Below are 20,510 nucleotides of genomic sequence, written 5' to 3' on the forward strand. Positions count from 1 at the left end.
ATAATTGCGTAGTAGTGTTTGTATGGCTTGAGAGAAGAAATAACGCCCGCGATCACTGAGCAGCTGACGAGATACACTTTGTCAAGGAAAAAGTTTTTTAAGGATGAACAAACGTACTTCACGTAATGTGGCTGTCGAAAGCACTGGAGCTCAAGCATAGAGTATGTGGTGGTCTACCAGTGCTTTCTATTAGAAAATGTACAGTAAGGTAAATTGAGCCTTCAAGGATAATCATTAGTGCCTCTTGACTCACGCAAACGTACTATAAGATGCAGTGTACGTACACGCTGATCCAAAATGTTTCTTCAGCGGATTTAAATGCGTTAAACACCTTATATTTGCGTTTTCTGCTGCTGTGGCTCCCAGATTTGCGCAAACCTATTATGCCTTCGACTGGTACCAGTACCTTCTCAGAGGAATCCCGATGTCATTTGCTAGCTATTTCCACTAAAAGACATTTATCTCAGTCTAAGCATCGATGCTGCCTCACAGATAATACAACACCTTGGTTGCGTGGCATTTCTACCTTCTATATGAGAGTGACGCCACGTTATTGAAGATGTTTCAAGCGAGTCAGTAGAAGGATGCGAAAAACAAGCTAGGGAAGAGCAAGTGGGTATTCCCATTTACTACGACTACAGTTTGGGCGAACCAGAGGGGTGAAGGCAGATGAGGTTTTTCACTCTGCCGGAATGCACTCCCTGAAAATGTTCGAGCTCCCACAGAATGTGCAAAGTGTAATCGCCACATAACACAATTAGGATAAAGAATGTCTTTTGCTGCTGCAAGACCAAACAGAGTAGTAGGGCTGTTCTTATGTTATATACCCCTGCGAGTGTAGTATTTTTTATATTATATCAGTTTCATCTTTCATAAAAGGACTAAAATGCTGTGTTAGCCTGTAAGAGATTAGCAGGTTGGTTTGGTTCATTTCATTATTTGTAATACGATGGATGATCTACAACTTCCATACCCCGCGTGTATAGCTTGCCGGGCATGTAAATCTACATTTTACCGGCGTATTATGAGTTATTACCAATCATGGACACCGGCATCATGCTGGTTAGGAAGCCGGAACAGGCAAGTGTATGAATTGCCCGCGTGCCCCGTGTGAATGAGTACAGCTATCTTGCAGCTTGCCATCGGTAATAACAAAAAAAAAAACGTAATGCGAGTCTTACGCATATTAGAGGACAATTAGCGACATGCACGCAAGTTTTGTTAAGGATAGCGTAAAATATGGGCTCCTTCACCTATACTGGCAGTGCGCCTTGCTCCCCCATCGGCCAAACTGTTAGCTTATCAAACATGCGTCCGGCCCAAGTTAGAATACGCATGCTCTGCTTGGGACCCGCATCAAACTAACCTTACTAAAGCACTTGAAGCAGTGCAAAATCGCGCAGCTCGCTACATCTATTCAGATTATTCTTTCCACACTAGTGTTACAAAACTAAAATCCGAAGCACATCTTTAAAACTTGGAGCTAAGACGCCTCAGATCTAGGTTGTGCCTTTTTCACAAGTTTTACCATTCCTCTCCTAGCACTTCATTAATCTTGCCTGCTCATCGTCCGTCCTGCCACACGAATCGCACCAAAGCGGTCTACCCACCACCGGCACAGACCGCTGCGCACCTTCGCTCCTTCTTTGTGAACACAGCAAGAGACTGGAACGCACTACCCAGAGATGCTGTGCTCCAATCCAACCCACAAGCCTTCAAGTTGTTCATCGAATCATTGTCACTACATAACAAGCCCATCCCTCATGTAAAACCCCTAGCTGGGGTATTTGAGGCATTAATAAGAAATAAATACAGTCGACGGTTAAGATACACTAGTGCAACTCCGTATATTTTGCACTATTTCATCTTGCTTGTCGCAGAAAATATTGGGTATGGGTGCTTGAACGGGGAAATTCCACTGAGCACATGGATACAGAGCAGTAGCACTGCAGAAGAGTTGAATAACTCATGAAGGCCTTAGATACAGGGAGCGCATAGATTCAGTGAGGAGAAAAAGAACACACTTGCGAAACTGGCCGGATTGTAGAAGAAATAATGGAGGATATACTTTGCAGGGCATTGTAATGCGCACAGAGCATCCGAAAATAAACTTCGGAACAGTATAATTCGGCTCATGGACAGGCACGTTGACCACGCTTTGTACGCTTATAATGATACTGAAGTATTTTGCTCTATTCCTCCTGCGAGTAGTAGCTAAGGGTTTTTTTAACCCTTTCAGCCCTGGATTTTTTATTTTCTTCGGAGACATTTTTTGTGTTTGTTTGCCTAATAGTTATGACCTCAGAAGACCACAAACAAAAAATTGAGCCAGTGGTGCAATTATTAATGGATTTACAGACATGACATCAAATTAGGTCATCAGGGCTCAGCGGTTGTGAAATGAGAAAAATGGCATCTTTTTTCCCGCTATTCACTAGAGTACACAAAATGTGAACCACGTCTCATTTTTCAATGTGATACTCATTGAAACAGCTTCGGTACGTCGACCCGAAAATTGCGCTTAGCCGCCTCAGCTGGCCCGCCACGGCGTCACCGATGACTTCGGTCAAGCTTCTTCTTCACTACGGCTCCCAGCTCCGCAAGCATGTCACCATTTTGATGTCAAACGCAGTGGGGATCATTGAAGAAGTATTCCCCCAAGAATGGCGAGTTTTGGTTTCATTTCCGAGGTGCTAGGGGAAATGTTGTGTCATGGTGTCAATTGACACCGCCAGGGCCGAAAGGGTTAAGAGGGCTAATTTATGAACCAGGGAGGCTGATTGTGTAACCATGCTTTAAACGAGGCACGTAGGCAAAGAAGGGGTCCCCCCCCCCCTCCCCGAAATTCGTCCAGTCTTCTATATTCCCTGGCAACTTTTTTTTTGTTATGGAAAGACTTTCTTTCGAACAATTAAGCCTTGGGCCCCCATACCCCCCTCCCCCCGAAAAAAAATTCTGGCTACGTGCCTGCTTTAAACTATATGCTCCTGGTTGTACCTACACGCCGTCGCTTCATATTGTCAGATGGTATTGACGGTGATGAAGGCGGCAGTCAACTGGTAGAGACGAAAACTCTTGATTGGGTTAACGTGCGACCTGAAAACTAATTCAAAGTATAAGCAAAGCGCCCTCTACATCGATTGCGGCAAGAACGCTTCATTTTGGGTCAAACATGATCGCATCAAAATAAAGAAATTAGTGCATGTGGCGATAAATATTCGTTATTTCTCACTGTACATATATGCACTTTGTTTTCAATTCGGTTCCGTAGCCTTGGTTGTGCTGCCACAGAAAGTTGTCACGAGGTATAGTCACCCGCATCGCTAAGTTCTCGCACGTAACCGCACTGTTATGTGAGATTAGAAACTTACCAATGGCAGCAAACTCAGTACTCAAAGTGGCTCTTCGTCTCTGTGTCGCTGTTCTTATCAGTACGTTTTTCTTGTCGTTATACAGAACGCATGATGGAATATGTAATTGTGTAGGGGAAGCAAAACAACCGAAAATTATCAAAGCGCCATAGCACTCTTTCGAACGTTCGTCGCACACGTCTCCTGCGTAGGACAGGTGGGCGAAAGCGTTTGCGCGCAGGCCACTTTTGTATGCGCGAATGACGAAGCATTTAAATGGACCATTATTAGCTTGCCTTACCGCTGCTTTCAGTATTGTACTTGTGACAAGAACAGCAACAAGAAAAGTGAACTTCCCTGATTTGTAGCTCTTCAAAATATATGTAACATTATGTTCGTTGAGATTGCCGATGCTGCTGTTTCGTCTGTATTGTAGTACACGTGTTGAGGGAAAAGCAATATTTGCGTCATCATCAGCATCAGCGTACCTTATGTCCACTGCAGAACGAAGGTCTCCCCAAATGATCTTCACCCCACCCTGTCCTGCGCGAACTCGTTCCATTTTATCCGTGCAAGATTCCTAATTTTGTCGCCAAGCAATGGTAACGAAAGCAACGTACACATATGCACTAAAGTGACGTATTTCCCACTAATTTTGCTTAATGCTGTGGGCGTGGTGCAGCCGCTTAATGTTCATGGCACATTAACTAGAAGGTGCGAACAATTTAGATATTTGCCATCCAACTTGCTTTAGAAACGCACGGTTGGTCTAGTCACTTCCGTTAATGGAAACTTAGCTTTGTGCATCGTAGTACAAAATAATTTCAACGCTCTTGTATTTTGTGATGCCACTGCCATTGTAGGAGTACATATTGCAAAACTGGTGCCACTGCGAGAATTATTTTATTGCAGAGGTACATTGCAAGTTCGCTAGCTACAATTTGTAAATTTCATTATAATACAGTAGCTGTGAATGTGCGCATCACCCTGTGTTGTTTTCCTCGTTTCTTCTGGTCCGTGCCCACCGGCAGCGCATCACAAGCATGAAGTCGTACCAACTAGCCCCTATTGCCGCCTTATTCGCGTTATTTACCCAGTGTGTGTGATTATAATTACGGCTCCTTTTTTTTCGGTTTGGAAGGGTAGCGCTAGTAGACAGGGACTAGAGGAAGACACACGGACACACAGACGGAAGCGCTCTAGCAACTGGTTTTTTATTGGAAATCTGCTATACATCGCTTTTATGGCCACGTAACAATTTCAGCGCACTGACGAATTGAGGAACATAATTTCTTTTTCTGACAACACTATCGACGGTGTGCTGACACATTTCGCCCCTTCTATGATTATGGTCTTTGCTTCGATGATTTCTCGAGTGCACTTTTCTTTGTGGCGGCTGATTATGATACAATTTGAATAGACAGGTGAACAACCACAATCATTGCAATGTGCGGTGTTTACGTAACTTGAAATTCGGAGGGTGTTCTTGGAGTTTACTTTTTGGCGGAAATCTGGCGTTTACCGGAGTTCATTTTTCGTAGATCCGGTATTCTCCAAAATCCGGAGTTTAATTTTGTATTATATTCAATAATCAAATATCTCACACGAAATGGTATCTAAACACAAAAGCATCAGAACACGCCAAGCGCATTTTCGTTGTCTGGGAGGTTTCAACGCACTAACACAAAGCACACAAGCTCAAATACTTCAATACAAAACATATACCGTACAGTGAAGTAGCGCAGTTTGGACGGGGACAAATGAGACAAGGAGACGACACTCGCTACACTCGCAAGTGAACTTTAGGAAAAAAATATTTCATACATATGCATCCACGCACCCCCCAGCGACCCAGAAATGAACTAGCAGCGCAGTGCTAACTTATCCAAAAACGGATTTTGTGCACACCCAAGCGATAGGACGATCGAGGCATGTGAACTAAGAGTCAATGAATTCTTATCCAAGAAGAAATTCCTGCGCAAACTTATGTGACAAAACGAGATATGTGCCGCCTATACACTTAGAAAAAAAAATATTGCACAAAAATCAAAATGAGAATAACAGGACACAGTTGAAGATAACTGCAAGACTTTCCAGTAGAAACTTACAAGCGCTACAAGCCCAGCTCTGAACCTTACAAAACATCTACGTTTGTGCGTATTACAACCTGAAAGCTTGTTGCAATAGACGCAAGCATACGTCACGAAGTCCGTATATTCCATTTCGCCTGGCGCGTCCCAGGGCTGCCATGGGGCCGTATATGAAAATGTTGTCTCGCGCTCCCGGGGCTCCTACATGCGCTGACATCTCTCGCTATGTGCGCGACAGGCTCATTGGTAAATGTGCGATGGGTCCAGTCTGCAATATTTTGTTGACTTGGGGTAACGTTCATATCGGCGAAAACCGGCCGATGTATCAATGGCCGCTTAAGACATGCCCTTTCGATAAAGAACGAAACAGGGTTATACTGACCGTTAAAATCGAAGTTTATCGGATAAATTCGAATTGTACAGAATTTTACCGGCGAGCGTTTATCGGATTTATTGGGATTTATCCGAAAACGTGCAGCCCTAATCATAATGCAATTGTTTTTTATGAAATCGAGGATTACATACTTGGCTTTCTGCCGCAAATATTATGCAGCACTTGTAGTAATCAAGATCAGGTACTGCAATTATTCCATCCATCCCTCGAGATTCCTAAAAATAACTGCGTTGAAGGACGAAAAAAATACACCCAAAATGCACACTTCTTTAGAACCTGTATGTGTTGCTTTATATTGATCGTTTGCTGAGGTTATTAAGAAGACGTGGTCGTAATATTTGCGTATGTTTCTTCTTTGCTGATCAGTTCACGCCTAGGTGAAAATTCTCACACAACACGCGATTTTTTTTTCGTGAATTCGAAATAGTACTTAGTGTACTAAGTTCAACATAGTCACTTTATATTTGGGTTTGCGCCCTATCTCATTTGAAGCTTCCGGTTGTCGGCCAAGCTGGTTCAACCATTTTACTCTGCTGGTCGCATTCTGAGTATTGGTGGCAGTCTAGGTATTGTTCTCGGAAGTTCAGGAGGCATCCTATAAACAAAAACACTTAGAGGAGGTTCCTGTAAAGAGAAAAATGTACAGGCAAATATTAAACAGAATCATATCGTGAATCTTCTCACTATTCCGAATAAACATAGCATGCCATGAAATAAAAGGAATTGTTTTCTTGTATAAAACTAAAACGAGTGCATTTATATAGTAATGACTTGGTCACCCGACTACTTGTTTCATCAGTTTGACCGACAGCACAAGGTCCATGACTTGTGCTGTACTATGCGTACAAACATTGAGAAACCAAGTGGACCAGTATGGGTATTCGAAATTATACGAGTATATTCAATCACACGCTCTATTCCTCTCTCCAAGCGAGAATGTTATTTTTGTTTGTAATATATCGACAATGTTGCATACAGTGGCTCAGCATCGACATTGTTGTATACAGTGGAGGATGGAGCGCTGAGCTACAGAAAAAAAAACGAGAAAAATGCAACACAAAATTGACTGTTTCTGCGTACTTCATTGAATATAATTTCTAATATTGATTTTTCAAACACTGGGCCACCTGAACGGTGGGAAATACACAGGTATTCCATTGTCCTCGAAAACTCACAGGAGTTTCGCTAGTGCAGCAAACTCTACCTGATGTTAACAATCGTGGACACTTTCCATGTCATTTCTTTTGGGTACGGTACACTTTAGGGGCCCGGACTGTCGCATGCTGTGGTATGCTCTCATCGTGTGCTGTCATCCCATGTCGTCGCATGCCGTTACACATGTAAAACGATGTATAGTATAGCCACGTATAGTGTAGTATTGTAAGAGTTCGAGAAAGGAAGTGAGGCTGGGAACGAGGAAAAAGAGGAGGGGAGAGGTTAAAACAGTATAGTCATGTATGGTGCCACGTGGACAAATTCATGTAAGTGATATAAGTACAGTGATGTAAGTATAGCAAAGGGTCAGGAAAGTGACGGAGCGGAGGATATAGGTGACGGATTGTAAAGCATGGCATATGTATGTGAAGTGCAGCATAGCAAGGCGTGGGAAAGGGAAGTGGAGCGAGAAAAAGAGATGGGAGGATGAGGAGGAGAGTGCTAGAGCCTAGAATAGCCGTGTACAGTATAGCAAGAGGATGGGAAAGGGAAGTCAGGGTGAGGAGGAGAGATCTTACGGGGAGGATGAGGAAAAGGGGGATGGGATGGTAGAGCATAACATGAAGAAAGGGAAAGGGAAAATAGACAACCACCCGTTTGTGTATAGGGTCGTTGTCTATTTTTCCTTTCTTAACACTTCCGCCACCTTGCGGGATTGCGCAGAACTGATTTGCAATAGAGCATAACATATATGTGTACAGTATAGTACAGCAAGTTGGTCGGAAAGGGAATTCAGGGTTAGGAGGAGATGTTTCAGGCTGAGGAGGAGGGAAAGGAAGTTGGGGTGTAGAGCATAGCATAGCCGTGCGCAATATAGCATAGCAATGAGGTGGAAAGGGGAAAAGAGGTCAGGAGACATTTGAGGGTGAAAAAAAAGGAAAGCATGAGTGGGAGGGTAGAACATATAGACAAGTGTAGTAGTACACATAGCAAGGGGTGAGAAAGAGAAGTGACGGTGAGGATCGGTGATGTGATGAGGAGGAGGGGAGGGTAAATTTTCACCTAGTCATGTGTAGTGCAATGTGGCAAGTGGTGGAAAATGGAAGTGAGGGTGAGGACGAGGGAAAGGAACTGGAGGGCAAAGCATATAGCCTTGTATAATATAGTATGGCATAGCAATTGGATGGATAAGGGAAGTGAGATTGAGGAGGAAGATAAGGAAGATGCAGAGGGTAATGCATAACGTAGTCATGTCTGTAGTATAGTATAGCGAGGGGTGGGAGAGCAAAGTGAGGGTGAGGAGGTCCGATGAGAAGGTGACGAGTAAGGAAAATGAGGGGGAGAGAACATAGCATAGCTGTGTATAGTAGAGTATAGCAAGGGCTAGCAAAAGGAAATTGAGGAGAGATGTGAGGGTGAGAAGGATGAAAATGAATAATGGGAGGGTAAAGCACTGTGGAGCCGTTCGTAGTCTTGTATAGCAATGCTTATAAATGGGAAGTGGGGCTGAGGAGGAGGGATATGATGGTGAGGACGAAGGAAAATTGGAGGAGGGGTAAAGCATAGCATGGTCCTGTGTAGTATAGCATGGCAAGTAGGTGCGGAAAAGGGAAGTAAGGGTGAAGAGAATAGGAGGAGGGGAGTGTGGATCATAGCATAGCCGTGTATAGGACAGTATAGCAAGGGGGAGGGAAAGTGAAGTGAGTCTGAGTAGGAAAGAGTGTTTACTGGATTTAAATGAAGGTTTCCTTTCCCGATGCGCGCCGAGTCGGATGCACGTTTGGATCGCGAGCGCTTGCTTGCCGGGAGCCCGAGCGTCACTGAAGGGCAGCCATATTACTGCATCGCACTTCCTAAAGCTTTCACGCTGTATGCTGCCGCATACATTTTTTATCGTGGTTTGTGCCTTCGAGCTTTTGTGCCTTGAGTCTGCTACACCATGGATTACTGGCACGGTCATAGGGTAATTTCTCTTTACAGTTTTTTTACCTTCGGTATGGCTCTTATCTTTTTTTTGTCATATTGTCATTTTCCACTTGGAACAAAGAGCGGTTTAAAGCCGCTGCTGCTGCTCGCTCTCACTAGCCAAGGAGTAACTAGCGTGTATCTTATGTATTGCAGATTGAGTTCCGATGAACGATATTCACTTATCCTCATTCTGTCAGCGCTGTATTAGGAGAGGTGGTGCTCTTGCGCTTATGCGTTATATTTTGTTAAGGTTACGCAGTCTATGCCATGTTTTCTTCCCAGGTGTCTACCATAACTGCGCAAGACTAAGGTACACCCACTTCTCTAATGATATTTCTTAATGCAACCTGCTTTTCGAGCAGTCCAGATTTTATGTGCGAAAATTTCTTGGCAAAGACAACACACTTTTACTGTCGTATCTATCTATCTATCTATCTATCTATCTATCTATCTATCTATCTATCTATCTATCTATCTATCTATCTATCTATCTATCTATCTATCTATCTATCTATCTATATCTATCTATCTATCTATCTATCTATCTATCTATCTATCTATCTATCTATCTATCTATCTACTTGTTGATGGTCAAATTGGGCGTGTTGGTGTGAATCCTGGTGTTGACGAGAAATCAGTGCTTTTAGACGAAGCTTCTATGAGTTACAGATATCGGTGGCCACGGCGGTGGCATAATTGTGCCAGTGAATGGAATGCGGGTGCGCATAACTAGGTCCTCGAAGGTACAACCGGTCACATGGGTAGCCGTGCGCGCCTTTTCAGATAACTGATGCTTTCTCGATAGTGAAGTCGCCGGCGATCAGCCGTTTCTGATATGGTAATCTCATTTTTTGTCGAGAGCACTTGCCACTTCACGCTGCCAGATTTAATGGTTGTATTTCTTGTTACATTTCATTGTTTCGTGCGTGACCGTCATTTTCGCCTGCAGCAACAGAAGTGTTGCGCTGATGACCACTTGGGAGAACGTTCAATTCCCGGCATGGAGGAAGGGAAACAGATGAAGCGCTGCTTAATGCGATACAAAAAAAGAAACAAAAATGGTAGGCTGGGCACAGACATGCCAAGCTTCGCTTGTCCCTGTTTCCCGGTAGGGTAAGAGCACCTAGTTTTTTGTACTAGTGCCTCACGCCCTAAACTTCTTCAGACTTGACTACTACTTAGAGTGTGCACCAAGCAGTTATCTTGTGCTGGTAGCTGTGCTTCGGTACATTCCTCCGTTGTGTTGTGTAAACAAAGCGCCAGTAGCTGGTCGTTTGAAGTATGCCGCTGTAAACTTGGGCCTCTCTTGCAGTCCATTCTTAATATCTGGTTTCTTTTTTCTTCCTCTTCGTTGTTCGCACTGCGATAGGGAAGCGAGGATGTGGTACGACTGATGAAGTGACTTTTTACCAACCGGAAGATATCTGGTTTTCTCATACCCGCACCGTTGTTTTTATAGGGGCAATGATGAGTGAGATCTGTTCCACTGCGGTTTTGAGTGAATTTTGTATTTTGGATATATCTGATTAGCTTGCAGCAACCTACCAGCATTCTCAAGGTATCTATCTCTGAAATTTTTTGCTTCTATCCTGACTTTCGGTTGCCGACTCCGGTCCGTTCATTGTGCGTTTCTCTTTTAAAGCCCACATGCTACTATTTTCCAGCTGAGTGTTGGAGTCGCCGTAGGTATCAGAAAATTTCATAAGGCATTGCCTACCTAAACCTCTGGGTTGGTGTGGAAGTAATGTTCTTTCGTAACCAGGAAAGCTATTTGATTTTTATGCGAGCCTTCGACTCTACTGCATGGTGCTACACCAGGATCGAGTGTAAGAACAACCACATGCGTTCTTTGTTTCAAAGGCCACTATTATATCAAGTTATGTATCTTACGTTAAGCGGTCCTGGGAAGAAAGGGATGTCTTTCTCATCGACATATAAATAAATTCCTTCTGCAAAGAAAGGGTAAGGGAAATCAGACACGTGAAGTGCATTAACGTTCTCAGAAATTGTGAGAATAAGGATTATTGTCTTCTGAAAGACGATCAAGAGCAGTAACGAAAAAAAGTGATCCAGAATCGCAGTAATATACGTTAATCAGTGAGAAAAACACTTGACGCACTTATTATAACGTGGTCAGTCTGAGCCTTATCAACCGTACGAGCCTGTGACAGGGCGTTTTTTTTTCAACAAGCTTTAATCTGTGCCTCAATAAATATATGTGCGCGTTCTATAATTACATGTATTAAAAGAACGACGAAGTATGGTACCTAAAGCTTAAATGCTTCAAAAGAGAAAAGCCTAGGTGCGGGCATTACATTGGATCCTGCTGCCCAATATTTCATTCATTCATTCATTCATTCATTCATTCATTCATTCATTCATTCATTCATTATTGTCTTAAAGTCCCACGAGGGGGTATTACATAGGCGGTTACATGGTCATTCCCACTTTCAGATATGTTGTGCTTATCTGGTGAACATGTCAAGCAGTTAGTTCTTATGTTGGGCAATTCGCTGTGAGCACAATACCAGCAGTGTTACTTCTTATAGTGCTCCATTTTACCGATACACAAGCAAACTCTATATTCAATTCGATAGGCTAGTAACGAACATGAATCCAAGCTTAGGTCATTTATTAGTAGTTCGTACTGAATTACAAAGCAGATGAATAGTTGTGTGCGAAGACGTGCAAAAGACAATAAGGTCCTGTCTTCCAACTGGTCAGTTGCTACACAACACATTTTACTATCTCTACATTCTTTGCAAACAACAATTACAAAACACAGTCGGAAACTAGAGAGTGTCTGAAACAACTAATGCGAACCAACTACGCGAAAGAAATTGATAGACATGAGGCTCCCTGCACGAGTTGTCACCGCGGTATCTTCAGCTCCAACTAATCTTCGCGCCCATAAATGTGTTAGCTCCACACTGAATACCTCCACCCCTCAAATTTTGAGCCAGTGTTATCAAATCACTTTCCCCATCCCCCTCCTGAAAAAAAGTAGGCACAACAAAAACACGCATGCATAAGCACAAGGCTGTGCGTGTCACTGCAGCTAGTAGATGTAAATAAATGTGCGAGCAGCAAATGCAGTACAGTATAACTCACCATTCCTCCTCCTGGGAGTTGGTTTCACCAATCGGAAATCATTCAGTGGTCCCTCCGAGAAGGTTTGAGACACTGCATGAGATGTGACAATCTCTTGTGATATCTAAGGTGCATTTGAAATGGCATAATCAATATTCATTAAAGAATTCAAGTGTGTCTTTTAAGCACACGTTTCTCAGCAAATGGAGTTTTCTGTGTATGAGTGTCCTGCAGATCCGCTTCATGTGTGCCGCATCTTTCTAACAAGACGTTGTAGAACGCTCGTGGATTAAAATGTATGCTGCCTCATCATCAATCTATTGATAAATGTGATAGTACTTTACCCAGAAATGCATGTACACGGATTTGTCTTGGAGGCACTCAAGCACAAGCCAAAATAAATTGTACACAGGCCTCGCAAAGTACCTGCCTTGCTAACTATCACTCTAACATTGCTACAAACATACCATTTTCTTTTATTCATTACCTCGTTGGTTGAAACATACAAACTATAATTCTCGTACAGCCAGCATACCTTTCTAAGAACACGAAGTAAACGATCCCTGCCATGTTCTTTTGTAACCAGTTGAAATAAACTATTCTAACCGTCGCGCTATTTACTTTTCCGAATTGTCTTTCATTCAAGAGACATAGCGTGAAAAATACAAACAAGGAACGTATTGTCCATACGTATCAGCATTCAGAAAAAAAAAAAGATCGGCAGATTCCACGCCTTGTGGGAATCGGTTTTATGCGAAGCAGGCAGCCAGTATTTCTATGCGGCATTTTTTGGCCTTGAGCAAAGCGCAAGGAGGTGGATCGACGTGTTTTTGTAAATGGAGGTGTTGTGTGCGCATCGTGGGCTTACCAGACACGCCGACTAAAGCCGCGTTCAGACTGCAGTCGCATCTATCATAAGTCTCCTATCGCGTAACTGCTGTAACGCCCGTTTACGTTGCTAGCGACGACGAGTGTTCACATTGAGCCCTTCGGTAATATACGTTTTTTACGACGGGCCAATCACCACTCTTATTTTCCAACATGACGCCGTTGGTCGTACAGAATGGGTCTTCGACGCACTTCATCGACGAGCAACTCATCGCTGCACAATGATGGCCCTTCCGCACTCGTCGTGGAACTTGCCGCGAGAACACACAACAACGAACACGGGCAAACCAGCTCCGCAGACACGCTACTGCACGTCATGACGCGCATGAAGACGCGGAATCTGGGGATACCGGAAGCCCTGTGAGCGGAAAGTGAAAACCGAAACTGCTTTGCCCATTGGTCGTGCCGGAACGGTCGCATCAGTAGCGGTGGTAAAAGTCGCGGACCCGCCAACATTTACGCCCGAAACGTTACGTACTTTATGCTAAATACAACAACGTCTGATCAAGCTCATTACGTTGATTACGTTTACGGTCGCGATCCTCACCGACGATCCGTACGTTGGTCCCGTAGTCTGAACACGGCTTAAACTGACGGTTAAATGGTAGCTTATGGGCTGACGTAGTACCGGCACTCACGTTAGAGCACAGACGTCTGTCTTCGAAACGAAGTACATGTGACGGTGCGGTGATGTGAACATCATACGTATCTATCGTTAGTGTATACTGCTCCGGGGTCCAGCAACGCTTGAATATAGCTTACTGAATCATATCGGAATACAAATGTAATGCTAATTGCAGTTCTACAATAGCGGAGCCAACATTGGAACTACAATTTACGTCAATCAGGCAAGACGCATGTTTGGTGTTTATTGTTTTATTATAAAATTAGATAGCCAGCACTATAACCACAACTCACGTCGCACCGACATTACGCCTGCGTTGGATGTTTTTCCGAAGCAGGTTCTAGACCTGGCGTGGCTCTGTAGTAGAATACCCGACTGCCACGCAAAATGGATGGGTTTGATTCCTGCTGGTATCTCGATTTCTACTCTTTCGTTCGTCGTGTCAACGCTAACGGTGTCGGTTTTTCTTAACGTTCTCACATTTCAATTACCAAAGTGTGTTCTCTACGTTCCTGGGCAGATATAAACCGTGTACCACGGCCCGTATACCACGTGCCATGGTATACGGGTATGTGCCACACGTGTCTGAAGGAAAGGGTTTGACGACGTACGCGACAGGATTTTCACGTGATTCATGTTATGACCAGAGAGTCATATTCTTTAATCGCTCTTGCCCTCCCATGCCAATTTTGGTGTACACTTAGTTTAGGAGGCGATCACAATAGCACCCAGACGAAGGCGGCTAGATAGATAGACAGATAGATAGATAGATAGATAGATAGATAGATAGATAGATAGATAGATAGATAGATAGATAGATAGATAGATAGATAGATAGATAGATAGATAGATAGATATAACACTCAAAGTGCCTAAGGTTCGCTAATAAATACATTGCATTTAAAATTACAATTTCACCCCAACGTCGGAGCAATGAATGCGACAGCAGCAAATTGTAATATTAGACGAAGTAAGGCTGGCAGCTAACTCTTTTGGATCGATCTCGCGTAACTCTACAAAATGCTGGTGTAAAAGAATAGGACCGCGTCAGAGAGAGAAACGCTTTTTGCACACTCTCTTCGCTTAGAGAGCACAGCACGTAGAAGGTATACGAGCCATTTGCTGATGCCTGCCGAGATAGCGCGTGCGCCGGCGACGCCCATCAAATCAAAGTTCAGTGTTGCTGCTCGAGCGACAACCCCTCCCCCCCCACCCGTTACTTTATGCTCCTCCAAGACGGGCAGGCGTTTCCTCTCTGCTTCAGTAGCAATCGACGGCACACCTTGCACGCGGGTTGATGCTACCGCATGCGCCGTCGTTACAACGGAGATGGTTCGGCTGGTTTCATTTCTGCTTCAGCCGTGGTTGTCGCCCCGCTCGCGCGCTTTTACCAGCTGGTAAAACATACGATGCGCGGGGGGATGTTATCAAGTTGGTCTTCATACGGTACATGACGGCGACGGAATTTACGGAAAGCCCGTCGAGGGTGTCTATATAAATTCTATCGCAATAATGAACAATAACTATTTTACAAAGTTAATAGTACATAATGTCAAGGTGTTCTTTATGTAAAGGTCACACACTGCGGTAGTTGTCACCAGCAGTAGTGACACCAATTAGGTATATTGCACCATTAGAGGCTATTTAGGATCGCAATGAAGTGTTAAACAAATACATGTTAGGCGTCACTGGAACATTGTTATAAATATACAGATGCGGGATACTTTACACATTCATCGTTGTTGTGGACGTACTGAAAAGTGTCACGAAATACGCAGTCGGCACGCTTTGGCCCCTTGGATCATTATGTCCTTAGATGTTATCTCTCCCATTGCTTCTACAACCGGGCAGGTAATTTTATGTCATTTATTATAGCAGCGTTTCTGCTTGGCGTCTCTTACAGCGTTATTGCTTGGGCATGCCGCGAGGACGTTTAGGTCTTGCACAAACATTACACTGGAGGTGTGCGCTATAATCCTTCTCTAACGTCATGGTACTGATGAGAAACTCCACGAAACCTTGTAGTTCGGTTAATTAAAAAAATATGGCGTAAAAAAATAATAATGTATGTATAAATTACCAGCAAAGAATACTACATAACGATATATTGGTCACATGTTTACTTCGAACGCCACACTGCGATCCTGAAGCCGCAACATGGTTGAACAGTATTTTTTTCAAATTTGCCAACGCGAAGTCACAATACTTCTGTTCTTCACGTTGCCGCAGTATTTTTACCACTTCCTATATGCACTTGTTAATACCAGAATGTCAATACATCCCCCTGAAAGAATCGGTCTTCCTTCACATAAACAACAGATAAACAGTATTTTGCAATTTGTACTGCCCGTCCAAAAATGTGATTTGAAACAAGAATTGATAAACTCTTGTGGTCATGAAAGATCAGTGCCCGAGAAGAAAGAAAAGTGCTTCGCAGTACTGAGTGAAAGCAACTCTCTTTAAACCAAAGTTGGATGCTCCGCGCACAATCCCGAAATCTTTTTCCGTTAATAATTGCTTGACTAACGACTTCCCATATATATATATATATATATATATATATATATATATATATATATATATATATATATATACATTGTAGCGAAGCTTATTGGAACTCTGAAGTGGGTCGTCTCCGGCCCCTTCTAGTGGGTTGCCCTCTTCGGACAGAGTGCAGCCATTTGCGACCAACCTATCCCCGTTCATGGTTACGTTGGTGCGAGGGGAATGTCTCGGCAGAGCGGAACCCCTCGAAGACGCAGAAGTTATGGACGCACTGGGTGACACGCACTGCGCCAGCTCCCGTACGCTCAGTGCTGTTTCCACATCTGATTCGTCATCCGCTGATGTATTTCGTTCCTCGATTGCTGACAACCTTACGTCGGTCGAGCGCTCCCAGCTTCTATGCCTGTTGGAAGAATTTCGTTCTTCGTTCGATGTCGCGCAAACTTCTCTCGGCCGCACGTCTGCTGTCACCCATTGCATCGACACTGGCGCCCAACCACCACTGCGGCAACGTCCATATCGCGTATCTCCAGCAGAGCGTCGTGTAATTAACGAGGCAAGTTGACGACATGCTTCGCCGCGGACGTTATTCGACCCTCAAACAGTCCGTGGGCGTCTCCTGTCGTTCTTGTTGCGAAGAAGGACGGCTCTGTGCGGTTCTGTGTGGACTACCGACGACTCAATAAGATCACCCGTAAGGACGTTTATCCCCTACCTCGAATAGACGACGCCATTGACAGCCTGCAAGGAGCAGAATTCTTTTCATCGCTCGATTTGCGCTCAGGGTACTGGCAAGTCCCCATGGCTGATGACGCTCGACCGAAGACAGCGTTTGTCACACCCGACGGCTTGTACGAATTCAACGTCATGCCGTTTGGGCTGTGTAATGCACCCGCGACCTTTGAGCGCATGATGGATACCGTTCTGCGCAACTTGAAATGTCACACGTGCCTGTGCTACCTCGACGACGTCGTCGTTTTCGCTCCGGACTTCTCCACGCATCTTCAACGCCTGCGGCATGTTTTGACGCGTTTGAGCGACGCCGGGCTACAACTCAACCTAAAGAAGTGCCGATTTGCAGCACGGCAGCTGACAATACTAGGCTACGTCGTGTCCAAGGACGGAATTCTCCCCGATCCGGCCAAGCTTCGGGCCGTGACAGAGTACCCCAAACCTACGTCCGTCAAAGAACTGCGTAGTTTTGTAGGACTATGTTCCTACTTTCGTCGCTTCATACGAAACTTCGCGGACTATCATATCGCCGCTGACAAAGCTCCTTGGCAGCAACGGGCCTCTCAATACGTGGTCGTCAGAGTGCGACGCCGCTTTCGCGAAGCTCCGTCGTTTGTTGGACGTCTCCTCCGATACTACGCCACTACGACCCTACGGCCCCCACAGAGGTACACACGGACGCCAGCGGTGTTGGCCTCGGCGCTGTCCTTGCTCAGCGCAAACCTGGGTTCCCGGAATATGTCGTGGCATATGCAAGTCGCACGCTTACTAAAGCCGAAACCAATTACACCATCACGGAGAAAGAATGCCTGGCAATCATCTGGGCCCTTACGAAGTTCCGACCTTATTTGTATGGTCGCCCATTTGATGTCGTCACCGACCATCATGCGCTGTGCTGGTTGTCGTCATTGAAAGATCCCTCAGGCCGTCTCGCCCGTTGGGCACTCCGCCTGCAAGACTACGATATCCGCGTACTGTACCGCAACGGACGCCAGCATGCTGACGCCGACGCCCTGTCGCGCTCTCCCTTGCCTGACGACAATGCCCACAGCTCAGTGTCTCCCCTTGCCGTTTCTTCCATCGACATTCAGACAATCGCTACCGAACAGCGCAAGGATCGCTGGATTACCTCACTGATAGACTTGCTGACTGATCCATCGGCAACACCATCCACCTCGCGCGTTGCGTCGTCAAGCGCACCATTTCGCCGTTCGCGACGACCTCCTCCACCGACGCAATTACAGCGGCGACGGTCGCCAGTGGCTACTAGTAATACCCCGAAGTCTGCGTTCTGACATATGCGAATCGTTCCACGCTGATCCGCAGAGTGCGCATTCTGGGGTATCGAAAACTTACCACCGCATCCGCCAACGGTACTTTTGGCGAGGGATGTACCGCTACGTGCAGAAGTTCGTTCGCTCCTGCATCGATTGTCAGCGCCGCCAAAACTTCAACGCACCTGTCGCCGGCAGGTCTGCAACCTCTACCTTGCCCTGACCGGCCATTTGGGCGTGTTGGCATCGATTTGTATGGACCACTTCCTCTGACGTCTGCTGGTAACCGCTGGGCCATCGTCGCTGTAGACCACCTCACGCGATACGCCGAAACTGCCGCCCTCCCAGCGGCTACAGCGCGCGATGTAGCCTCCTTCCTGCTCCACCGATTCATGCTACGTCACGGTCCACCCCAGGAGCTGCTCAGCGATCGAGGTCGTGTCTTCTTGTCGGAAGTCGTCGAAGCCTTCTAAAAGAGCGCAACGTTGTTCACCGCAAAACTACTGCTTACCACCCGCAGACGAATGGCCTAACCGAACGATTTAACCGAACGCTCGGCGACATGCTCTCCATGTACGTAGCCGCCGATCACACCAACTGGGATGCCATTCTGCCGTTCGTCACCTACGCCTACAATACCGCCGCTCAGAGCACCACTGGCTTTTCTCCCTTTTTCTTATTGTATGGCAGGCACCCCTCGCACACAATCGACACAATCCTTCCATACAAGCCGGATCGGTCTGAGTGTGCGCCGATTTCTGCTACCGCCCGACTTGCTGAAGAATGTCGCGACCTTGCCAAGACCTTCACTACGCAGGACCAAGAGCGGCAGAGGAGCATTAGCGGTGACAGAATCACTTCTGAGTCGACGTTCCTCCCTGGAGAGCTCGTATGGCTCTCGATCCCTACCACTGCACCTGGCCTCTCTTCAAAACGACTGCCCAAATACGAAGGCCCCTACCGTGTTGTTGAAAGCACATCCCCTGTAAACTACCTGATCGAACCAATAGATCCATCCTCGGACATGCACCGTCGAGGGCGCGACATTGTAAACGTGGAGCGCCTCAAGGTGTACCATGATCCGCTCATTGTGACAAGTTGTTAGGTCGCCAGGCGGCTCCCTTTTCGCACCCGGAGTAATTGTAGCGAAGCTTATTGGAACTCTGAAGTGGGTCGTCCTCTCCGGCCCCTTCTAGTGGGTTGCCCTCTTTGGACAGAGTGCAGCTCGCGCAGAGTCGGCCCCCGCCTTGACTGTCGCTGTCGAGTATCGTCGCCGTTAATAAACGTCTTTATAATATATATATATATATATATATATATATATATAGATAGATAGATAGATAGATAGATATATGGGTCATTCCACGCCAAGTGTCCCAGACGTGGCGCTCGCACATCGTAGATTTTGCTGATAAAATTTGTGCCTTTTTCCCGTGCCACATGGAGTATTGTGACAAAACATTTTTGCTCGAAAAAAATTTTGACGATCATGGCGCCCCCTCGAATTTCGCTTGCATTTGTTAAACCGTGCCTTATACAAAAATGTGTATAAAATCTATTTTTCGTCTATTGAGCACCGAAACCATGCTTGCGCCATCGCAGAGGTTCCGTTTAGTTGTCCTATTCTTTAATTCCGAATATTTTGTGTTTCACTACCAGCTACGTATCTTCAAAAACTACAAAAATGTTCAAAGTTCGTGATTTTTCCTTGACCTATCTGGAACTCTCCCTAACCAATATAAATAATAGTATGATTTTCAGGAAAGTGTATTTTAGTACAAAAATGTTTAGGGGTAAAACAGACTTCAAATCCTCCCGAAAAATTGTCAAATTAGAGAATATGTGCGGTTTGTCGCATGTTTGACCGTATTTTTCATACTGATACGGTCCAAGTAAAAATCCTCGTCATGCGGCGTTTGATAGTAGACTAAATCGTTAAGCAATGAAGAAAGTCTAATCAAATCATTTTTGTTTTAAGGAAGAAAATAATTTTTGAATTTGGCCTCGAACGCGTCCTGCATTTCTTTTTGTTGGTGCTTCGCCGCAAAGCACGTGGTCGCCCTTGCAGCTGACACTCGTCACAGGCAGAGGCAAAATGCGAGATGTATGTCAGTGACTCATGAGTGGTCGAAGTCTTGTCGCGTTGATGTCAGGGCGACGAGTAATGAATTCGCGTTACAATGAGAGCTTGCTTGGCGGGCCCAATGGTAATTATGGACGCCCGAGAGCAGGCTATGGCGTCGTTTCCACAATGTGCTAGAGGGCCGTCTGCACAACACGTATACCAAGACAAACAAGTTTATCCAATGTGCATTATTTCATTCAGTATGGTGTATGCTAATTGTGCAGACGGCCCTCTAGCACATGTACCCACCCTTCTTACAGTACGGAAGCACCCGTCGCACACCATCGACACGATAATTCCATACAAGCCGGATC

The 20,510-nt window shown here is 45.2% G+C and overlaps 1 protein-coding gene across 3 annotated transcripts in view; it reads right to left on the bottom strand.

Moving 5' to 3' along the window:
- Positions 1 to 4,465: 4,465 nt before the first annotated feature.
- LOC119402066 (putative uncharacterized protein DDB_G0290521) overlaps positions 4,466 to 20,510 on the bottom strand; it is a 44,023-nt gene continuing 27,978 nt past the window's right edge. The window contains exons 7-9 of one of the 3 annotated variants that reach the window (XM_037669152.2): positions 12,069 to 12,140; positions 10,848 to 10,906; positions 4,466 to 6,458 (exon numbers count right to left, since the gene is read on the bottom strand). In XM_037669152.2, the coding sequence (XP_037525080.1) occupies positions 6,360 to 6,458; positions 10,848 to 10,906; positions 12,069 to 12,140 (230 nt within the window). In that variant the 3' untranslated portion in view covers positions 4,466 to 6,359. The remainder of the gene's footprint in view (positions 6,459 to 10,847; positions 10,907 to 12,068; positions 12,141 to 20,510) is intronic. The other 2 variants (XM_049418491.1, XM_049418490.1) reach the window with 2 other exon arrangements.

Source organism: Rhipicephalus sanguineus, chromosome 8 (genome assembly GCF_013339695.2).
Source record: "Rhipicephalus sanguineus isolate Rsan-2018 chromosome 8, BIME_Rsan_1.4, whole genome shotgun sequence".
NCBI classification, from domain to species: domain Eukaryota; kingdom Metazoa; phylum Arthropoda; class Arachnida; order Ixodida; family Ixodidae; genus Rhipicephalus; species Rhipicephalus sanguineus.